The sequence below is a fragment of the Trichomycterus rosablanca genome, chromosome 27 (assembly GCF_030014385.1).
Source record: "Trichomycterus rosablanca isolate fTriRos1 chromosome 27, fTriRos1.hap1, whole genome shotgun sequence".
In the NCBI taxonomy this organism is placed as follows: domain Eukaryota; kingdom Metazoa; phylum Chordata; class Actinopteri; order Siluriformes; family Trichomycteridae; genus Trichomycterus; species Trichomycterus rosablanca.
In genome coordinates, this window is record NC_086014.1 from 5,387,873 (window position 1) to 5,403,709 (window position 15,837).

Sequence of the window (15,837 nt, forward strand, 5' to 3'; positions counted from 1 at the left end):
TCTAGGGTGTTTCCTACCTTTCGCCCCATGAATTGCACCAAAGCAGTGGTCAAACAGACAATGACTATGTATGCATGCTGTGTTACACAAAAAGGTGCTTTTACTGCCATCTGCTGGAGGAACGTTGTAATTGCATTTAATTTTAAGGTAAACAGGACAAGCTGAAGGGGAAGCTGTAAAAGAACACAAATTGTATCTAGTAAACCTTAAGTGCTACTTATCAAAGATCATTTAGATAATGTTATCCTTTAATTAGTTTAATTATTTATCATGTATTTCACTTAATTACCTCACTAGTTAGCTACACCAATCAATTTAATGCCTACACACTAGTTGGTGTTAACATAGCTTGACTGGTATTGATCGTTCTTGATCAAGGGCAAATGATTTTAAACAAGGCTGTGTCCCAAACCACATACTGCTTTATTAAATGGTGTAACATTAAAACATCACTACTGTTAGTACAGTAGCAGAGTTCGTCACAAGCCACCTTGGTTGACCTAATCAACCGTCTATACAGCTGATTTCATTTGTTTAGCAGTTTACACACCAACAATATGTCAGATTTCCATGAAGTGCAGCAGTCTCACCAGTGCCGAGTCCTCGACTGCTGCTATTGACCTGGCCGGGCATCCAAACGAGCATCATTGGCTGTGCCTGAGGGAGGGAATCAGCTGGTCTTCGTTGCTGCCGCATAATTGCTGCCTCTGTTGGCAGGTCAAGGCACCTGCACTAGAAGTGGGGTATTAATGGAGTTCATAGTGTGTCCTTCCTTAAATGGTACGTCTGTCTGTCATGCAAACGACCAAAAAAGGTCAATCTTAGGTCAGGACATGACATGAAAAGATAGATGCCGCCTACCCACAACCGGTGGCTCCAGGGGCTCTTGGGAAACATTAAACTGGAAAAGCTATGTGCTTACAGGTTGGGGTCTCAACATACATTATACAGTATAACACTTGGTCATCTGTCCTTGATAGTATTAAGGAATGCTGTATTACTCCAGAATAAGACAGAAAAATTGGGTGGTGTGTTAGTGTGTGTTGTGCTGGTATGAGTGGATCAGACACAGCAGCGCTGCTGGAGTTTTTAAATACTGTGTCCACTCCCTGTCCACTCTATTAGACACTCCTACCTAGTTGGTCCACCTTGTAGATGTAAAGTCAGAGACGATCGCTCATCTATTGCTGCTGTTTGAGTCGGTCATCTTCTAGACCTTCATCAGTGGTCACAGGACGCTGCCCATGGGGTGCTGTTGGCTGGATATTTTTGGTTGGTGGACTATTCTCAGTACAGCAGGGACAGTGAGGTGTTTAAACTCCACTCATACCAGCACAACACACACTAACACACCACCACCTATAATAATAATAATACCTGCTCTATAGTGGTCCTGTGGGGGTCCTGACCATTAAAGAACAGCATGAAAGGGGGCAAACAAAGCATGTAGAGAAACAGATAGACTACAGTCAGTAATTGTAGAACTACAAAGTGCTTCTATATGGTAAGTGGAGCTGATAAAATGTAGTGTGTGTAGAAACAAGGAGGTGGTTTTAATGTTATGGCTGATCTATATATATGTATATAATGTAATATAATAAAAAGTGGCGAGTGGTCATAACTTGTTTCACACCAGCTTTATGGTATGAAGGATTCCTGGATGTGCAGAACTAATGGTCATTCAGTTGGTTCTGGTTCTGCATTGTGTCTGGACTGGCTTGCATTTCCACCACTGTAGCCCATTAGACTGTGGCTATGATGCAACAATCGTTTCTCCTGTGAGTTGTCCAGACTGAGTAATGGCTTGTTGTCTGGTCTGTATGTAAGCTGGAATTCAAATCTAATGTATGAATAAATTCATATAATATCAGATTTAACTTTAATTAAAGGGCACTTGGCTCCTTGAACCAAAGTTGACATTGTTCCAGGGCAGATTGGCAAAAGATCAATGGCACAGTCCCAGAACTAATGTGGTGGAAGCTTAGATGCTTTTTTGCTAGAGATACAGTATCGGACAAATCCTAATATTACGGAAAGGTTTTGATGCACCGCCAAAGGACACTTCAGCCAAGGATGGCCAAACACCAAGATACCTCGAGTCTGCATGATTAAAAAGGGTTTCTTTTGCAGTGAGTGCGCCGATGCATTCCTCAATCTCATTCCCAGTGGTCTTCCATCCAGCGCCTTGACAGAGCCGTAGAAAGTAAGATATTTGGAGCTGTATTAAGCAGTTAAAAAAAAAGAGATCTGGACAATAGATGGATAATTTAATGACTCACGTCTTCGGTCTCCACAGTACTGTCTGTGAGATGGGTCCAGACCGACTTTAATTAGTTGGTTCAGAAGCTCGGATCAGGTTGCTCATAAAAATGGCCCGTTAAATACACATCATGTGTGCATTATTCTTCCTTACAAGCTGATTTCATTTAAAGTTGGGCTTTTAATTCACAGGAAAGCATTGTTCTCGATGAGATGAGATGCTGGTTCAATCTCCAAAGTGCAGAAAAGCAAGAGGTAGAGGCAATCTTCTCCTACAATACAATTCATAGATGAATTAGTGGAAGTCTGGCTGGGTGCCAGTGGGAGGAAGCGGGTGCCCGATTTATTGCTGTATTTGTAAGCAGTGAGAGCATAAAAGCAATAATTCAACAAGCATTGAATCCGAAATCGTTTGCGTTTAGTAGAAGTGCCGTCCTGAACACGAAGACGTTCCCTTTTTTTTCCCCCCGAATGACACCCCAAACCCCAACAGTTCCCTCTTTAAAGAAAACGTAATCTAATCGTAATCTAATGACATGGACAGGCGTTCGGAGGCGTTCACACTTTAAGCTTATTTATTTTTTTTTTTAATCTGGAACACACATTGTACCGTATCCACATTAAGACAAACCGAATACAGAATACAGAATACAGTGCAGGGGAAACGTGTTTAAAACCTTCCTGCTTTCTTGCATATGTGAGATTTGTTTCAGATCCTCTAGGCCAACTCTCACTGTGGTCCACTGGAGTCTCAAGGTTATGTATTAATATAAATCTACACACACTGTCCATTTTATCACCTCCACTTACCATATAGGAGCACTTTGTACTTCTACAATTACTGACTGTAGTCCATCTGTTTCTCTGCATGCTTTGTTAGCCCCTTCATGCTGTTCGTCAATGGTCAGGACCCCTACAGGACCACTAACAGAGCAGGTATTATTTAGGTGGTGGATCATTCTCGGCACTGCAGTGACAGCTTACTGTCACTGCTGGACCGTGAATAGTCCACCAACCAAAAACATCCAGCCAACAGCGCCCCGTGACCACTGATGAAGGTCTAGAAGATGACCGACTCAAACAGCAGCAATAGATGAGCGATCGTCTCCGACTTTACATCTACAAGGTGGACCGACTAGGTAGGAGTGTCTAATAGAGTGGACAGTGAGCGGACACGGCTGTGTCTGATCCACTCAAACCAGCACAACACACACTAACACACCACCACCAACAGTGGTCAGTGTTTCAGCAGTGCTGAAAATGACCCACCACCCAAATAATACCTACTCTATAGTGGTCCTGTGAGGGGTCCTGACCATTGAAGAACAGTGAAAGCAGGCTAAAAAGGTATGTAGAGAAACAGATGGACTACGGTCAGTAATTGTAGAACTACAAAGTGCTTCTATGTGTAAGTGGAGCCAGCCAGCAGAGGTCGTAATTGCACCAGATATAAGGAACCCTGATGCGGTTCATCCCCACCCTGTGAACGACAGCCAATCGTTGTCCAGCCCAGCTGCATGGCAGCGATGTATTCGAAATCCCAGCTCTGGTGTGCTAGCGTGTTTTACCGCTGTAAATGTATAGTGTATAACCAACTTCATATTGCTGGTAGACACGTGTGATGTGTGGATTCAGCACTCTGGGGGGTGTCTTCTATTAACCGGCTGATTCTGTAATATAGTGTAATGATTGATCAATCATAAATTATTTGATGCTTTGATCTGAAACAAATATACACAAATGCACAAAAGGAATCAGGAAGGGGCTAAAACACTGGAAATAACAAGAACAAGAACAATTTTGAGACATCAGTCCTGAGTCCACCCTTAATCTGCTAACTGGCTTTGCATTGTCAAGATACTGGGCTGTAAAATCACATGATATGAAGCAAACATATCATAAGACCTATGTGACAGAAATTCAGCTGCTTCATTATTTAAAAAAATTCCTGAATGATTTATGATGAAATGCTAAAAAACTGGAATGCTGTAGAAACCTGAATGAAGAGCACCAGTTGTTACGTGTAGCACCAAGCTGATCCCTTTAATAAACTGAGTGTATTGTGTATCGTCACCTCCTTGTTTCTACACTCACTGTCCATTTTATCAGCTCCACTTACCCATATAGAAGCACTTTGTAGTTCTACAATTACTGACTGTAGTCCATCTGTTTCTCTGTATCCTTTTTAGCCCTCCTTTCACCCTGTTCTTCAATGGTCAGGACCCCCACAGGACCACTACAGGTAGAGCAGGTGACATGGTGGTGATGTGTTAGTGTGTGTTGTGCTGGTATGAGTGGATCAGACACAGCCGTGTCCACTCACTGTCCACTCTATTAGACACTCCTACCTAGTCGGTCCACCTTGTAGATGTGAAGTCAGAGACGATCGCTCATCTATTGCTGCTGTTTGAGTCGGTCATCTTCTAGACCTTCATCAGTGGGCACAGGACGCTGCCCACAGGGCGCTGTTGGCTGGATATTTGTGGTTGGTGGACTATTCTTAGTCCAGCAGTGACAGCATTCCAGCACAACACACACTAACACAAAACCACCATGTCATTGTCACTACAGTGCTGAGAATGATCCACCACCTAAATAATAATACCTGCTCTGTAGTGGTCCTGACCATTGAAGAACAGCATGAAAGGGGGCTAACAAAGCATGCACAGAAACACATGGACTACATTCAGTCATTGTAGAACTACAAAGTGCTCCTATATGGTAAGTGGAGCTGATAAAATACAATCAGTGAGTGTAGAAACAAGGAGGTGGTTTTAATGTTATGGCTGATCAGTGTATACATCCTCCTTGGACAGCATTGGGGTCCCCAGAAGTGGATTGCATCAAATCTCATTTGTAGACACACCCAACATGCATCAATAGGTCCTATTGTGATCCTATTGTGCCATGTTAGTGAAGTAAATACTTGTGCAAGGCACCGTAATAGTATTGTAACTGTAAACATGAGGGTGAAAACATACCTGCTAGGAGTCAAGTGGTTAAAACTGCAGGGTGGTCGACCTTTTTGGTATCCTGACAATTCGTACGGGCTTTTAACGAGAGGTATACAAAAGGACACCACATTAATATATTCTGTTAGTAATGGTAACATTAGCATACTTACTCACTTTCTGGAGCCTATCCCAGCTTTTCAATGGGCGCAAGGCACGCAGTAACACACACATACACACACCCATTCACCTATAGGGCAATTCAGTGTCTCCAATTAACCTGACTGCAAGTTTTTGGACTGTGGGAGGACATCGGAGCTCCCTAAATGGGAGGAAACCCACGCAGACATGAGGAGAACATGCAAAACCCCATACCACCCTGCCTGGGAATCGTACCTAGGACCATCTTGCTGTGAGGCGACAGTGCTACCCAGGAGCAACCGTGCCACCCCATTAACATACTGTTTAGTTTTAAAGAACAGAAAAGGGCGCTTGCTTAAATACAGTAAAATACACTAGCACACCAGAGCTGGGATTTCGAACACATCGTATCGAATCTCGGCTCTGCCATCCGGCTGGGCAGGGCGGCCACATGAACGACGATTGGCTGTCGTTCATCCAAGGAGGGAGCCGGACAGGGAGCTCATAACTGATGAAATTACGACCTCTGCTGGCTGATTGATAGCGTCTGAGTAGCTTAGCGGTTAAGGTACTGGACTAGTAATCAGAAGGTTGCCGGTTCAAGCCCTGCCACGCAAGGTTGCCACTGTTGGGCCCTTAAGCAAGGCCCTTAACCCTCAATTGCTTAGATTGTATGCTGTCACAGTACTGTAAGTCGCTTCGGATAGAAAGCGTCCACTAAAATGCCGGAAATGTAAATGTACACAAGGCTGATCCGCATATGAACTCGCCTCGTGCGGGTGAAAAGATGCAGTCGGTACTGCACACGTGTCGGAGGGGACGTGTGTCCGTTCGCTCTCCTCAATCGGTGCGGGGGTCAGCATCAGTAGAGAGGAAGCATAATAAGAAAATGCATTAAACAAAAGAGGAGAAGACCAAATAAGGGAATTGCCAATTTTCCTTCTTCTCAGACGCCCTGCGTTCAGAGTTCCCTGAGAAAAGGCGAGAAAATAATGGACAGATTCAATTCAGTTCAAAAAGACCCAATACTGTGTGTCTGGTCGCATGTTCTAATCTCTTTAATAGTAGTCCAATTCGAGGTAAAAATTACCTGCTGTTATCCAGAGCAAAGAAACCGACAGGTACAAGGTGTGTTCACGCACCGAGTTAGTGGACAAAAGGCCGAGCGAGCGAAGGCAATTATACCTGACAATTAAATCACAATAAGAGAGTAATTTTAACAAATGAGGTAGAGGCTGAGAGAATTCGATGTTTGAAGCACCTTCAAAGACGACTAAAAAACTTTAGTCGTTAGCAGTATACACCCATCCGTCATCTTTTCGGCATCTCAGCCTTGTGTTTACTGTCATTTGTACTGGGATTTATTAGTTGCACGAACAAGTACAGTGATGTGAAAAAGTTAGGACACCCCATGAGAACATTTGATCTTCATTTGAACAGTATTGAGAGATGGACCTTATACACGGATCAGCCATAACATTAAAACCACCTCCTTGTTTCTACACTATATATACACCATATAGGAGCACTTTGTAGTTCTACAATTACTGACTGTAGTCCATCTGTTTCTCTGCATGCTTTGTTAGCCCCCTTGCATGCTGTTCTTCAGTGGTCATGACTCTCACAGGACCACTACAAAGTGGGTATTATTTAGATGGTGGATTACTCTCAGCACTGCATGACACTGACATGGTGGTGGTGTGTTAGTGTTAGTGAGTGTTGTCACTGCTGGACTGAGAATAGTCCACCAACCAAAAACATCCGGCCAACAGCGCCCCGTGGGCAGCATCCTGAAGATGACCGACTCAAACAGCAGCAATAGATGACAGATCGTCTCTGACTTTACATCTACAAGGTGGACCAACTAGGCAGCAGTGGACAGTGAGTGGACACGGTATTTAAAGACTCCAGGAGCACTGCTGTGTCTGATCCACTCATACCAGCACAATGTCAGTGTCACTGCAGTGCTGAGAATGATCCACCACCCAAATAATACCTGCTCTGTGGGGGTCCTGTGGAGGTACTGACCATTGAAGAACAGCATGAAAGGGGGCTAACAAAGCATGCAGAGAAACAGACGGACTACAGTCAGTAATTGTAGAACTACAAAGTGCTCCTATATGGTAAGTGGAGCTGATAAAATGGACAGTGAGTGTAGAAACAAGGAGGTGGTTTTAATGTTATGGTTGATGGAAACAGATGTTTTAAATGATGCTATATAACTAACAAGCTGTCCAACATGTATGATGTGTGTGTGTGTGTGTGTGTGTGTGTGTGTGTGTGTGTGTGTGTGTGTGTTTACCCTGAGAAACCTGTTGAAGGGCGGGGGACTGGACTTGACAACTGCTTTTCACGTACAGATCACAGATTAGTACATTTTAATTAGCTTTTTTTATACACACAGTCAGATTTCACTTTTTAGAGTTATAAAACTCCATTATAGAGAGTGTACATTTACCAGCCACTTTATTAGGAACGCCTAGGTTTTTTAGGCCATTGTAGAGAATGAGCTACACCTACCGCACTTTAGAGCCTTACATATGGCACTGACACAGCAACACTGCAACACAGTGAGAACATGGTACTGTGTTGTACTGGCAAACCAGCCAACCAACCCAAAATATGCTCAGACGCCTCTCATCGCAGTGCTTAGAATGGTCCACCATCTGATTAACATCTGGTCAATGGGTGGTAATATTGGCATTCATTTATTTGAATATATGGAATAACTAAGAGCATAAAGCACCACATGGACAACAGTCCAGACGTCCCAAGTGTCCCGGAAGTTCCGGGAGTCTCCCGCATATACATAGCGGCTCCCTGATGCCCCGCAAGTCAGATAAAATCTCCCGGAATCTAGAACGAGCGGCCAAGAGCGCGCGCACACACACGCGCACGCAGGCGACACTGACTTTTTTTCCCGATCACGTATTAACTCCGTTATCTGATATACAATTTAGCGCACTGTGTAGGGAACATAAATCAATTGTCTAATATACTGTCTAGTGCACTAAGTAGGGAACATAATTAATTATGTAATACACTATCTGGTGCACTATGTACTGAACATGAATGCGTTATCTAATACACTATCTAGTGCACTATGTAGGGAACATAAATCATCATCTAGTTATACTTTCTAGTGCACTATGTAGTGAACATGAATGCGTTATCTAATACACTATCTAGTGCACTATGTAGGGAACATAAATCATCATCTAGTTTATACTTTCTAGTGCACTATGTAGGGAACATAAATCATCATCTAGTTATACTTTCTAGTGCACTATGTACTGAACATGAATGCGTTATCTAATACACTCTCTAGTGCACTATGTAGGAAACATAAACCAATTGTCTAATTCACTATCTACGGCACTACGTAGGGAACATAAATTCATATCTAAAATACTATCTAGTGCACTATGTAGGGAACCTAAATCCGTGATCTGATATAAAATTTAGTGCACTATGTAGGGAACCTAAATCTGTGATCTGATATACAATTTAGTGCACTATGTAGGGAACATAAATCCGTGATCTGATATACAATTTAGTCCACTATGTAGGGAACCTAAATCTGTGATCTGATATACAATTTAGTGCACTATGTAGGGAACATAAATCAGTGATCTGATATACAATTTAGTGCACTATGTAGGGAACCTAAATCCGTTAACTAACTCACTACCTAAAGCATTATGTAAGAAACATAAGTCTATTATCTAGTACACTATCTAGTGCACTAAGTAAGGAACATAAATTATTTTCTAATATACAATCTAGTGTACTATGTAGGGAACATAAATCTATTATCTTTCACACTATCTAGTGCACTATGTAGGGAACATAAATCTATTATCTTTCACACTATCTAGTGCACTATGTAGGGAACATAAATCTATTATCTTTCACACTATCTAGTGCACTATGTAGTACACATTAATGTGTTTGTGACGCGAACAGTTAGCTTAGTAGCTCAGTTAGCAGCTCCTAAAAGTTCTGTTATCACCCATATCCTTTGGTGTTTGCGAGAGTTTTTTTTTTTTTTTTTTTTTTTTTTTTTGGGGCTTGGGGGGTCGGTGTCGAGGTCCAGGTCTGGGGGTACCTCCCTGAAATGAGTTTTTGCAACTTGGGATGTCTGACAGTCAGTAACTGAATATTTAATAATTGCCTGGTGTAGGTAGGTAGGTGTAGCTTATAAACTGGACGCAAGCAGACGGACCTTATCCTTATAAAGTGACCAGTAAGTGCATGTACTACAGTTTATATACATTAAATGTGCATGTATGTATATTAAATCAATACATACACGCACATAAGCCGAAAAACCCTTCACTTAAATGCATTAATATGCATACCCATGGTTCCTAGAGCTAAAAAAATATTCTCTATGAATACACTTATAAAACAAGAACGGAATATTGCCATGGTGGTCCTCATCCTCCGTTAATGCTTAAGAGCACAGGTAGCCATGTGCGCTTGAGGTAGAGTGAACCAGCCCAGACCTGGCGAAGGTCGGAGGGGAGGGCGGGAGACCTATTTGGGAAAGAGCTTTCCTGGACGAGCGGAGTCTGTGATCTCTTTTCTCTAGACCTGGCTGGTCAGTCCAGAGATGCTCGAGGGATAATCCCACGCCCTGCTCCTTCACCCCTCCCGTAGTCCGCTGGATCGGGCCGTTTTTTTTCAGAGGTCCGTTGGGACTGGCAATCGAAGACAGAGGCTGGATTTGAGTGGCAGGCTCGGATGAGGATGGCGATGGTTGTAAAGCTTCCTCTCGGTAAATAGACTCACAGGCTGGAGACTTTAAGGAAAGATCGGTTTCACTCTGAAGCTCCGGCTGCTTCAGTGGATCCGACAGTTCCGAGTGCACGATCACTTCGGCCTCCACCTGATTAGAGCCGAACGACTGCTGACGCTCCTGATTACGGTTCTGAAAGCCAAACAGAGGCGGTCCGATTATCAAGACATATTATCAATAGGAAAACAATAAACATATACTGATCAGCCACCTCTTTGTTTCTACACTCACTGTCCATTTTATCAGCTCCACTTACCATATAGAAGCACTTTGCAGTTCACAATTACTGACTGTAGTCCATCTGTTTCTCTACATACTTTTTTAACCCCCTTTCATCCTGTTCTTTAATGGTCAGGACCCCCACAGGACCACCACAGAGTAGGTATTATTTGGGTGGTGGATCATTCTCAGCACTGCAGTGACACTGACATGGTGGTGTGTTGTGCTGGTATGAGTGGATCAGACACAGCTGCGCTCATGGAGTTTTTAAACACCTCAGTGTCACTGCTGGACTGAGAATAGTCCACCAACCAAAAACATCTAGCCAACAGCGCCCCGTGGGCAGCGTCCTGTGACCACTGATGAAGGTCTACAAGATGACCGACTCAAACAGCAGCAATAGATGAGCGATCGTCTCTGACTTTACATCTACAAGGTGGACCAACTAGGTAGGAGTGTCTAATAGACTACAAATACATACATCAGTGTTCCCACTATTACCTTATACTCCTTGGTGTCCCGGAGTCCATTAGTAAGACACGGTGAGCTTTCTGAGATTGTCTCTCTGTACATGCTGATCCTGTTGGCCCAGTCCCGACTGATAGAACCGTTCCAGTTTGTCTGGATTAAAAAATGCTATGATTTATTATAGTGACAATTAAAATAGTGTCACCCTGAATAACCACAGCAGGCAAATCCTGAGATCTGAGTGATTGTGTACCATGGACTCAACACAGTTCTTACCTTGGGTTCTGCTGGTGCATCGTTAACCCCGCCTACACTAACCATAAGGTTTTGCTGCTCATTCAATTCCTTATGGGTCAGAACAGGGTCCTGGGCTCCAGGAGGCATCAAGGTTTCCAGCTCATGGGAGTCAGAGCACTCAGGGACGTCGACAGACACGGGGTGGGCGTTCCTACGATACTGAGGGTTCAACACGGTGGCTTCCAACCCTCCAGAAACCTCACTACAAGAAAGGTAGAATTTATTTACTTTAAAGAAACAAAATAAAAGCAAACTTAGACACACATAATGGTAAAGAACGTATAGAATTCACCATATACAGTTCATAACATTATTGAAAGATTTAAATAATGCTTTTTATTTAGAGAGCAGAATTTTTGGATGGTCCTTGCACTTCCCAATGACCAGATGCAAAAAAGATCACCTACATCTAGCACTAATATTAGAAGCAAATTTCTATTTCTAATACAGTGGTACCTTGAAACCTAACGTCAGTTGGTTCTGGGAGTGGTGTTGAGTTTAAAAGGCATTGAGTGTTAAGGTATTTTTTCCCATAAGGATGTATGGAAAACCTGTTAAAGCGTCTCATGGTCCTGTGGAACTGCATATTTAGGCTAATGTAAAATAATGGGGTTGTTTTTGACACTTATACACTGAAAATAAGACAAATATAATATAAAAAAAAACACTGAAATACAATTAAAAACAGTTAAAAATCAAACCTGCTCTACATCTTTACTTCTTTATTGTTTTCTTATACTTCTTAATTAGTGACGAGAACTTATGAGAAGTAATAATTAAGAGAGTTTTAGTGTTTCTATGTTGTTCTTTTAATACATTGAGTCACATTAAGCTTTTTTTTATTAACGATAAGCGTTTTAGACTCTCTCGAAAAAGCGGATTCTTACAATTTTTCAGAACTCCGAGCTGTAACACAAGTTTAAAAGTGAAACAGGAGAAAAATCCAGATAAACACAGATACACGTGGAGCTTTCAGAGTGAATCCGGCGGTTATTCCACACAAACGCAGATTCATCTCGTATTCGCACTTCAATTACCTTTTACCGCACAGCTTAAGCCGAGCGCTGAACAAAGCGGCTGTCGCACAAACGTTGAGTTTAAGGGAAACGTTGATTTTAGGAAAACAAATTTCTCAAAGAAGGGCACAGAGTTTCAAAGATTTTGAGTTTAGGGTATGTTGAGTTACAAGGTACCACTGTATTATAAGAAGTGTGTGTTTGTACCTACGTTCCTACTCACCGGCTTTTTCCGTTGCGGAAACTCGCACACATGCAAAGCAGGATGCAGAGAAGCCCGAGACACACACCAACAATGATCCCGGTAACAGCATGAATGTCCAACTCTGCAGGACAGCAAGGGAGACAGAGAGGGCAAGTGTCATCACCTCTGCTCAAAGTTTATTTATGAATCTTTATCATGTAAGGAAATCATCATGGATTCCAAATGCGTATGATTACACTTGAACACACTTTGCCAATAAAGCCTTAACGGTGTATGGCAAAGTATGATTTAATTATATAAAAAAAAAAATAAACAATAAATATACAGGCAGTTGTAGCCTAGTGGTTAAGGTACTGGTCCAGTAATCAGAAAGTTGCCGGTTCAAGCCTCACCACTGCCAGGCTGCCACTGTTGGGCCCTTAAGCAAGGCCCTTAACCCTCAATTGCTTAGACTGTATACTGTAACTGTACTGTAAGTCGCTTTGGATAAAGGCGTCTGCTAAATGCTGAAAATGTAAAATGTAAATAAACATCATAAAATAATTGGTTTCATTCGGGTTTTTTTTTTTTTTTTTTGAATATTTGAAATGTTTAAATCCATTCCAAAAATTATTCCACAATTCTGAAATTTTGCCTATGTGGTAATTTGTGTCCATGCAGTGCAAAATCATAAGAAGCCCTGGTTTTCAATCTCTGTTTCTGTAAAAGGGTTTGATTTAGTTGCTTTTACGGCAATGGAAATGGCTGAAACACCTAAACTAAAGATTTAAGAAAGGTGTCCACATACTTTCGGCCATACAGTGAATTATTAGCACCGTTGTTCAACAATTAAAACTGTAACATCGACAAAAAGCAGACATATTAGCGAGCTGCGTGGGCCGAACCCAGCTGGTCGCACTTTTAATTAGCACATCAGGAAGACTGTCAACAGCCCAGACAAAGCAGCTTAATGACCGATCGATCTCCCCGTGATGTAAGAACAAAAATCAGATAAAACATCAGATGTTTAAGTTCTGTGACAAATGTGAATAGGCAGTCAGACCGCCCAGCACTGGCAGGCTTATTACACTCACCGTATTGTTTAGGAGGTGTGTAGACGTCCTTTATGGATGAAAAAGGCCCCACTCCGACCTCGGTGCACGCCCCTATTTTAAAATAGTAGTGCGTCCCGCTCATCAAATCCAGAACCTCGGTATTAGTGATTGAGCCTAGAGAGAGCAAACAGACATACTAATCGCTTATAATGTACAACTGTAGGAACCACTGCAAAACGATCAGCTTCTCTGGCGTTACTATTTAATGGTATGTGTTTGCATACCATTTGCTGCAGATACGGTGGCCAATTAGTATCCGCTACAGGCACTGCCAATTACGCCTGCCATATGGTGCCCAGCCGATCTGTGGCAACGCCGAGTTTCGAACCGAGGAGTTAAGAATCTCGGCGCTGATGTGCTAGCGGAATATCCTATAACTCCAAGCGGGTCATCTTCAAGCGTAGTGATGAAGCGTCGCTCCCTACACAGTTTGAAGTGTACTTCATTTGAACATTTTCGTTACCTTTAGATTGGACCCTACGTAGTGCACTTCAAAGGAACAACTGGGGTGAATGGAACGCTCCCTACAGAATGGTTGAAAGCGCTTTCTGAACCAATCAGACCTCCTGATTTTAGTTTTTAGTAAGAAATGCTGTTATTTGCATTTATTCAGTTTGCGTCACACAGACGACGTGGTAATGAAACGCTTGATCGGCTTTCTAACGAGTTCGTGTTTTACTTCACAACCGGGAAAAGTTTGGAGGTTTTTAATTATAAGGACACATTTACAAAATAACGGATTCTATTCCTAATGGGACACACGGTTATAAATTTAATTGCATCTGGAAGAACAGAAGCTGAGGTAAGCAGTGGTTATGATTTTTTTTTGCTGTGTTTTGGATTTTGGTCGCTGTGCCGTGATTTATCGCACTTTTGTTTTGCAATGAAGACAAAACGTATCAGTTTAAGCTTTTAACTGGAACCTTCTTGTTACGGGAATTACATTCATTTGCACAATGACTAGGAAAGTAAAGGCACTAAGTAAAACGGCTAAATACAGTCGCTAATCTGTTGTTGTTTTTTATCTGAACTTACAGATTATTTGTTTATTTCTATGCTACATTTCCAATATATGTTTTGTGTTTATTATATTGACTCGTGACTCGACTCGGACTCGTATTTTGTGACTTGTGAACATCTCTGCTACTAATGGGGACAACAGGTCTAAGTTAAGCAGAACGAGATATAAGGCATATCAAAGCCAAAATGTCATGTCCCCTATGTGGCCGCTGGGTCTCAAGAGGTTAAAACCACCTTCTTGGATATTTTAATAATAAAAGCAGCCTTACATGCACTGTATCCTTCGACCAGTAAAGCCAGAAAGGTAAAAAAAAACAAAGGTAAAATCCATGATTCAGTGCTTACCGTCATGGCTCAGGTTGGTCCACAGGTTATCAGGCTGACTAAGATTGTCACTATAGAGCATCCGGTAGCTCACGATGATGCCATTGGGCTCCAGAGGGGGGCGCCAGCTTACGAACACAGAGAATGAGTCTATGGCGCTCAAGTGTAGGTTTGTAGGTGGGGAAGAGGGTCCTAAAAAACACAAACAAAAACACGCCACTAAAAAATTATATAAAAAAAACATACATTAGCGTTAGAGCTTGAGTATTTAGGGCAGGCAGAATGTGGAGCAATTATTTCTTGGCTTAATAAAGCAGGTGCCGGATAACTGATCCTAACAGCTGTCCACACACAAGCATGCACAATAATGCTCATATGAGTTCAAATAACATGTACGTACTGTCGGCCAGAGTGGACTCCTCCACCGTGCTGCTGAAGGGGCCGACCATGCTGACGCTGTTGGATTGAACAGCCAGCTCATAGCGGGTGAAGGGCTTCAAGGCCCCTAACAGGATCTCCTGAGAGGTGCTACACAAAGAGAAACATGTTAGTATGTGCAGATTTGACTGCCGCCTAGGAAACAGATGGTGATTTTAATTAGCTACACCTAACTCATACATACATACATACATACACCAGCCGTTTAATCAGCACACCTAGAATATCAAGGCTGGCTATCTGTGGCTAATTACGGTTTATCCGCCACCTTAATTCTACCTGTCTAAAGATACTATTTGGGTAGTGGACCATAAGGGGACCAAAGTTACAGCAACAGTGCTGTGTTACTGGTCTGCCAACCAAAATATCCAGCCAACGGTGGTGTTCTATGGTCAGAAACACACAGTAATGTGAAGTTTAGGGATTACCATGAATTATGAATGGAAAAAAGCTAACCTGTCATCTTACTTTTATATTAGACTTTAAACATATATCAAAAAACAAGTTTAGTTATTTATTTATTTAGAGGGATAATAAGGATCAGGGTATGTCTCTTGGATGTTAATATATATATGTATATACAATAAAAGAACAGTAGAGCTTT

General features: G+C 42.2%; 1 protein-coding gene across 3 annotated transcripts in view; it reads right to left on the bottom strand.

Moving 5' to 3' along the window:
* Positions 1 to 417: 417 nt before the first annotated feature.
* The window catches only part of igdcc4 (immunoglobulin superfamily, DCC subclass, member 4), a 44,981-nt gene continuing 29,561 nt past the window's right edge, over positions 418 to 15,837 (bottom strand). For 2 of the 3 annotated variants that reach the window (XM_062989806.1, XM_062989805.1), the window contains exons 13-19: positions 15,196 to 15,323; positions 14,817 to 14,987; positions 13,431 to 13,565; positions 12,376 to 12,478; positions 11,116 to 11,338; positions 10,873 to 10,992; positions 7,713 to 10,284 (exon numbers count right to left, since the gene is read on the bottom strand). In XM_062989806.1, the coding sequence (XP_062845876.1) occupies positions 9,808 to 10,284; positions 10,873 to 10,992; positions 11,116 to 11,338; positions 12,376 to 12,478; positions 13,431 to 13,565; positions 14,817 to 14,987; positions 15,196 to 15,323 (1,357 nt within the window). In that variant the 3' untranslated portion in view covers positions 7,713 to 9,807. Of the gene's footprint in view, positions 733 to 7,712; positions 10,285 to 10,872; positions 10,993 to 11,115; positions 11,339 to 12,375; positions 12,479 to 13,430; positions 13,566 to 14,816; positions 14,988 to 15,195; positions 15,324 to 15,837 lie in introns of those variants that run through there. The other variant, XM_062989807.1, reaches the window with a different exon arrangement.